Here is a 7,941-nt window from a genome sequence, read left to right as displayed (position 1 = left end):
AAATGTTAAAGTTGAAAAGTGTTTAGGATAAATAGGAATATTTTTGAAAGACTAATTTAAGATTATATAAGTAAATTGATGATGTGTCACCATCTTATTCATTTATTTAAAAAAAAAATTGACATTTTAAAAACTCATCATGGTAAGAAATGTAGAAGATTTGAATCCTATTTTAATATGATATAATATAAAATTAAAAATAGAAGGTATGATATATTATTAAAGTGATTTTTTTTTTTTTGAAAACTTATTATTAAAGTGATTATATAAATTAAATAAAGAAGTTTTTTGGTAATCCAAAATTAATTTTTTGCATGTGTCACTACTCTTTTGCTCTTTGGTTTATTTAAGCTTTTTTTTTTTTTTTTTTTTTGGCCCAAAAGCCAAACGAAGACTCCAGCATTACCAAAATCACCTAAAATATCTTCAATTTTTTTTTGATAATCTAAAATATACTTCTTCAATTATCGTTCGACAGTATATTAGAAACCTTCCCTCTTTGCGGATAATTCCCACAAAGGGAGAAATACAGAAGGGATAGAAGAAAAACGAAAAGCAAAATACTTTTTTCTAGGTTTGTCCATTGAAAGAGCATTTATGTACTAAAATACAGCCTTTAAAACGATGAATATGTTGACGAATTGGAATCATTAGCCTGCAGCTAGCTAAAGATAGATAGGACAATTATCACTCTACAAGTAAAAAATCTTCTCCCCTAGCAAAAGAGAAACCATCAAAAACAATCAGTACACCACCTGAATATCAAACGTCCTTCTTGGCCCATTGTCCCATATGACATCACATTCAATTAATTCATAGGGGAACGGTGAGGCACACCCTTTCTCCGGTTCAAAGCCACCGCAACCTCCGCCGTCGGCGAGCATTTCATCTGGAACGAAACTCGAGGCACCAAGTTTAAGCTGCTGCGTTTCTTTTTCACGAATTCAGTAGTGGTGGCTGTACAAGCTAGTGTCTTGGAACTCACTGCACCACCACAACCACTTGCAGTTGCAGTACTTCTAGACCCGGAGAGAGAAACACCCGAGTCAAGGACCGAGTCGGGGGTTATTTGAACATCTTCTTCATTCTCAGAAACTGTAAGGCTCCGATCACTTCTCGCTTTGGCTGGTAATATTGGTAAGAATTCACAGTTTCCACTACTGTTAGCGGTCACTAGCTGATGATGAACCTGTAACATATATTTATATATGTATAGTGAAAATAAGGATGACCCAGATGGTAAAATCGAGTTAAAATGGTGAAAATTTTGAGTGGGAAAATGGAACCTTGCAATAGAGAGAGCAGAAGTAGTAAGGATCTTGAAGGCTACGGTCGCATGTAATGCAAAAGTTGCCTGAGCCTCTAAAGGGGCGGGACATTGGCCTTTGGTTCAAAAATACCACTTTTGCACTGTTTGTTGTGTATGGCTGAACAATTAAACAAAACCAAAGAACTAAAATTTCACAGCAAGAAAATAAGAAAGTAAAACTACTTGGTATTTTTTAAGTTCATACTTACTTGAACAAGGGAACAATTCATCAATTTTTGAGCATCACTCAACCTTATAACATCATGATAAACATATCTTCTTATCTGAGACCAAAAAAGAAAATGATGAATTTGTGGTGCAAATTTGTACCTACAACTTTTAGTATTGGTGAATCTATGTGTTGGTTTAAGTATGGACCTGTAAGAGACGATGAGAGCGGTGAGAAGGCACGCAATGGGGGCAGATGCTGATGGAACAGTCCAAGCAAAAGATGTTCTTCTCATTCTTCTTTGCAAACTCGTGAATTATACACGGGTTAAAGAACTTGTATCGCAGAAGAATCTCAAGCCACTGAGGAATTAAACTTACACCAACCTGAAAACCAAAAGAGTAAAATTGGTCCATGTAATTCTTCTGCTACAAGAGATAAGAAAGTTCAAAACTCAAATAGTGAGCTCACCATGTCTTTGAAGTAGCAGAGAATTAATAAGGGGTTGGGTGTATATGTCAGTAATTATTAAGCCTGGAAATCAAAGCCAAAGGTCACTCTAAGGAGAGAGAGTGACAGAAGGAAAGTAAAAAGAGAGGATGGTGTGGTGCAAGAAGAAAGAGTGCAAGTTAAAGAAAAGAAAGAGCAGTCAGCTGCAATAGCAATTGGAATTACTATTACTAGCAGGTGAGAGCAATAGTGGAGATTGAAGAGGTTGGGCCTCATTTAAAGCAGAGGGAACAAAGGCTCAACAAGTTGTTCTAAGAGTCAAGTACGTGTAGGCTTTTGAAACATCAAAATCAAATCTTTTCGCCGTTTCGGATCAAACCCTACTTTCCTACAACTTTTGAAAAGTCTGAACCCATCTTTAATGCACTGCACAGGTGCACAGAACAAAGCATGGACGGTGGTATCTTATATTTTTAACGTGATTATACTGTGCTAGACTGCCAAATGCCAATGGCTGTCTAAAGGGCCCCTACCCCCTCTAAGACCCAAAACTACGGTGACTTTTTCTCGGTTCTCGGTGACTTTTGGTAATCCTGCTTGGCAAAATTTGTAGTACAGCAGTTTCTCTCCAAAAAAAAAAAAAAAAGATTTGTAGAATAGCATCTTTTTGAAAAAATATTAGCAAAATAAACATGTAGATGAAACATTTTAGTAAGTTAAATTTTTTTTTTTTTTAAAGTGAGATTTTTCACAAGGAATTCAAGTTTAGAAAACTCTGTACAAATGGAACTCGAGCTTCCTAGACTCGAGTTCCATGTTTTTTTTTTTTTCTTAATCCATGTCAAACTTTATCCAAGAGGGAATGGATTGGGACTCGAGTTTGTTAAACTCGAGTTCTAAAAACAGTTCAACTTACTAAAATGTTTCATTCGCATGTTATGTATCAAAAATTTTTCTAAAAAGCTACTATTTGCAAATTTTGCCCAATCCTTGCTTGGTTAGCATCTTTTATTATTACATTATTTTAGTGTAGGAGCTATGATTTTTTTTTTTTTTTTTCTCGATGTGATACCAATTTAAACCAGTCATTCATGTCCTGAAGAAGATGAACGAGATGGGATAATAACTAAAGTAAAACTTTTCGATGCATTATTTTAAGTGTAACATATTAAGCTTTTCAATTGAATTCATACTCTTGGTTAATATTGATTAATAAAACACAAATAGTTTTATTTTTAAAAAAATAAAAATAAATTCAATTCAATTAGAAAGCTATTTAATAAGGCCATTTGGAGGCAAACCAATCAAGGCAACATCTTCAATTGATGGAGTTAGAAAACTATTTAATAAGGCCATTTTAATATGTTTGTTATAGGCAACCAAAATAGAGATAAGGCTCTCGGTAGTTAGGGTTAATGGTAACATCATGCTTCAACATTAGAATAACCTCATAAATCCGTAACTTAACTCACTTTTCTTTTAAGGTCATGTTTGATACATTGAATGAAAAGTATATTAAGAAATAATTTTTATTATTAGAAATAAAAAATTTTGTAATGAAATAATTATGCATTTTCATAAGTTTAGTTGTTATGTGTGAAAAGTATGTAAAAGAATGATACATATGGAATGTTTGTGTATTTTTGAAACATAATGATTAAAAAATTTTTTTTTTTATACAAGATAGAAATCTAAAATTCTACTTTAACTTATTCTAAGGGTCCGTTTGGATACCGCTGAAAACTGAAAACTAAAATTGAAAACTGAAAAATACTGTAACAAAATAATTTTTAAATGTGTGAATAGTACCGTGGGACCCATTTTTAATGAAAAAGTTGCTGAAAAGTGAAATTTGTGGGTCCGTAAACAGTACACGATGTGCACTGATTGGCTGAAAAAAGTTTGAAAAGTCAAAATTTGCGGTTACTGTTTATTAAACAGTATATGAACAGTAACCGCAAATCTAAAAAACGCGTGAAAAAAAAAAAAAAAAGCTGAAAAACGCAAACGCGCTGGTTTTCAGCGCAATCCAAACGCAAGCTAAGTGTATACATGCATAAAACTCCTTTTTGGATACTTAAATTCCGGTTTTTATCCCCTACACCCTATTAACACTTATACTTATGAAATGATCGTCGCGCCAAGAGTGTACAATGGTGGTTTTAAATGTTATTATACGTATTAAGGAATAAGTATTCCTCAATTTAAAGAATAATTATCCATTATAATAAAGATGCAATCATGTAAAAAAAAATTATTATACCCTAATAACCGTTCCATTACCGTGGTATCAAACATGGCAGGTAGGTATGCATTAAAATCACCCTACACTTCCGATTAGAAAAGGTCCTGGGCCATGGCTTGGGCCAGATTACATAATCCCAATAGTAAAATAAGGAAAGTTGGGGATTTTCATAAGAAAACTTTTGGAGAAAAGCATGCCCTGGGGCATATACTTCAGGGGCAAAACTTTTTTTTTTTTTTTTTTTTTTTTGACTGAAGAAGGTAGAATTGATATATTAAAAAATGGCAAGAGTACAAAAGAAGAAGAATAAGAAGATCCTTCGCCATCTACTTCACAACGAGCAAGTATATATGTAAAGAATATTTTCTGCTCACCATATAAGCCCTTAATAACTTGGGTTACATTGCTAAGGATTCGTTTAGTAGAGCATCTTAAACATATGTTTTCAGTTTTTAAATAACATTACACACATTTTCACATACTTTTTTATCCACACATATTTCAAAAAAAATACAAATAATATTACTCAAACTCCTCTATTAAACGGGCCCTAAGTGTTCGTACAAACACGATAATAATGAAAATAACACAAGGATAAAACACTTTTGAATATTATTTATATGAGAAAAAATAAACAACACAATTTAGACTAAGGCACAAGACTCACTTTCTTTAAAGAGATTCAAATCCTTGGTCGGCTAAACTCTTTATCTCCCCCATGATACAACAACCTAACAAATGTCATATGACTATAATATCCTCTGCACAATGTGTTGAAACCTAAAACTCCACCAAAAAGAATACCATTCTTTGACAAGAATCTCTCTATTGTTTAGTGTATTAGAATGCTTGTAATTACGGTAACTTGGATGTGAGTCTATTTATAGGCTCAATGTGCCTCACAAATTTGATTACCCAAATCAATCTGATTGATAAGTCCATTATTTTGATGTAGTTATAAGATTAATTGCTGGATATAATGTTGATGGGCTGGAGTTACACAATTTAGTGGATCGGATAAGGAGTTTCTAAAGAAATAAATAGGTCCAAATGACTAATATATTAAGTAGGTTAATGGCTCTTCATATTCTGTAACAAAAACTAGTATAAATTCAAGCACAAAATTGATTACCCAAATCAATATGATTAATAGATTTATTATTTTAATGTAGTGAGAGTTATAAGATTAATTGTTGGATATAATGCTAATGGGCTAGAGTTACACAATTTAGTGAATCAGATAGGAAGTTTCTAAAGAAATAAATAAGCCCAAAATGGCTAATCCATTAAGTGGGTCAATAGCTTGTATGAACATAAGGTATGAGTGTATCACTATTAATTTGAAATGAAATATTTCTATAATTTATATTGTAGAAGCCTTAAAAAAAAAAAACAAAAAAAAACAAAATAAAACAAAATTAAAAACAAAACAAAACAAAACAAAACAAAACGTATAAAGTATTTTTTAGATATTTGTGGAGAATAGTGTCATTATTAATTGAAGTATTTGACTAATGAGTTTTGTGGGGGGATGAACTTGGACATGGTCTGGGGATTCAGGCTGAGTGAGGGGTTACACCCAAGGAATGAGCCCGACCCAAGTTACCGGTATGGAAAGAATAGCTTTCTCTTCGCAAAAGGTAAACCGTACTCACCATCATGAAGATCCAAGGTAAACGCTCCTCCTACTGCTCTTAACCGAGGTGATGTAAATCGACTGCTCCCCTAGGTACTTGGGAAATCTCAGGAAACATCCCTCTTCCTCGATTATGATCTCCTACCTTATAAGCTTGCAACGAGGGACATGGATAGGAAAACGCAGAACCCAATGAAGCAATCACTTTTGCATTAATGAGATCTCTTACCTAATGTCAGCCATATTCAATGTTAAATGACTGGCCTAAATAGTAGAAGTACCCCCAAAAGTCCTCCCTCATGATCAAAAGATAGTAGTGTATCCAACTAGAGGAATAGGGGAGGGGGGAAGATGGCTATAAAAGGAGGAAGGGGGCAACAGGTTGAGGGGTTTAGGAAATTAGAGAGAAAAAATCTAGGCAAGAACAAGAGAGGGAAAGATAAACTAGAGAGTTTGTAATCAAAGTTTTTAACCTTTGAATCTCTCCCATGTACCTTGGGAACATTGTTCCCTCATATATGAAAGCTTGATTTAGTCATTTTTCATCTTTAACTTACTACTTAAACCTCCCATTGTGGATTTCTTCCCATCTTTTAGAAATTAGTTGTGTAGATCAAATATCATCATCACTATTTGTATGCTAGGTGTTTTTGACCCCCACAAGTCTATTAAAGAAAAAATTTAACCAAAAAAAAAAGTTTATTAAAGAAGAAAGCTTTATTGACATCATAAATCTCAACTTCCAAAATTTTCAAATTAGTTAATATTTTATTATAATCTTTAAAAATCAGAACGGTTAAAGAATTGAAAGAGGGTCAGGTTCCCTATTTTGATAGGTTTATTTCATGGTTTTTAAGGTTTTGACGGACTAGATTATAGTCCAATTCCTAGTTGAACTGGCTAGTTGAATTTTTAAAACCATGATTATAATCTTTCAAATATTCATACATAGAAATGGCTTCATAGTATTGGAAACGAAAGATTCACTCTCCCTCACCCTTGGAGCCGGTTCTCCCAACTTTTAGTCAAGTAGTTGTCCTTAAATTTTTGCCATAACTCCTTAGCATTTGTTAATTTGTTTCCTATATTACAAAATACTTTTAATTCTTGGTCAAACACCAACAGATAATGCCACCTATTGATTGATCTTCTCCAATTACTTCTCTAATATCTCTTTAGGTTTGTCTTTCAAAGCAAAATCTAACTCTTGTTGGATAGTCAATTCTTAAATTTACATTGTCACATGTTGAAGTTGTTTGTTCCATTAAATTTCTTTACCTCAAATTTGGTATTAAAGACAATAGCAAAACTTTGGTAGAGGATTCACAATACATCTCTTCCCCCGTTACTCAAATCCATGAACCAAAACACAAAATCTCTAAAGAGAACAAATCTCAAAGTATAGAAAGTGTATCTTGACACTTAACACCAATTTGTTGTAACAAGAAGCTTCAAAATAGCATTTCTACATTAAATTGATTTCTTAACGCTATTATATACTTGTGAAAGATCTCACAAACAAACAATATGAACAAAAAAAAAATATTAGAAAGAAAAAGAGATAAAACCACATATAAGAGAAGAATTTCGATAATTAATGTAGTTCGGCTTTAAACCTATGTCTATGAGTTATAATAATGAAGAAAATTTTCGTTAAGAAATAAGAAGGATTACTCTAGTAAAATATTAAAAATAAGAAGGATTACTCTAGTAAAAATGTAAAATACAGACACTTCACAAAATTCAAATCCTAAATTCATGACCCAAAAGCTATTTCTCACAAATAACAAAGGTTACGACTTTCGGAATACTAATTTTTTATAAAAAAATTTTAAAGGCAAATAAAAATTTATTTAACACAAAGGTTATCTAGTGGGTGAAGTGCCACACCAAGTTTGTGTACAACATACAGGTCGCTTTTGGCATTCAAGCTGCAACACCAGCCGTTTCACAGGAAAGCAAAGGACTTCACGAACATTCTAGCTAAGGAAGGATATTCTCAACATGGGCCCTTTGTTACTCATTTTGATCATCGTAGATAAAAGTTTTCAGCGGATGACTATTTGTGGAAATTAGGTTTTTTTCTACTCGTTTTGTTCAGTTGAAAAAAAAATCCTTGTCTCTAGGGACGA

The 7,941-nt window shown here is 32.9% G+C and overlaps 1 protein-coding gene across 1 annotated transcript; it reads right to left on the bottom strand.

Annotated features, from left to right (window-relative positions):
- Nucleotides 1-548: 548 nt before the first annotated feature.
- LOC126709215 (protein RGF1 INDUCIBLE TRANSCRIPTION FACTOR 1-like) lies at nucleotides 549-2,157 on the bottom strand. Its single transcript, XM_050409342.1, has 5 exons — nucleotides 1,950-2,157; nucleotides 1,688-1,864; nucleotides 1,519-1,593; nucleotides 1,287-1,427; nucleotides 549-1,189 (listed from the first exon to the last, which is right to left on the bottom strand). The coding sequence occupies exons 1-5, from the start codon at nucleotides 1,950-1,952 to the stop codon at nucleotides 809-811; spliced, it is 777 nt and encodes a 258-aa protein (XP_050265299.1). The 5' UTR covers nucleotides 1,953-2,157; the 3' UTR covers nucleotides 549-808.
- Nucleotides 2,158-7,941: the final 5,784 nt, after the last annotated feature.

Source organism: Quercus robur, chromosome 12 (genome assembly GCF_932294415.1).
Source record: "Quercus robur chromosome 12, dhQueRobu3.1, whole genome shotgun sequence".
Taxonomy (NCBI): Eukaryota; Viridiplantae; Streptophyta; class Magnoliopsida; order Fagales; family Fagaceae; genus Quercus; species Quercus robur.
The sequence above is the reverse complement of the archived record's forward strand: the minus strand, read 5'-3'. Positions and strand labels throughout refer to the sequence as shown.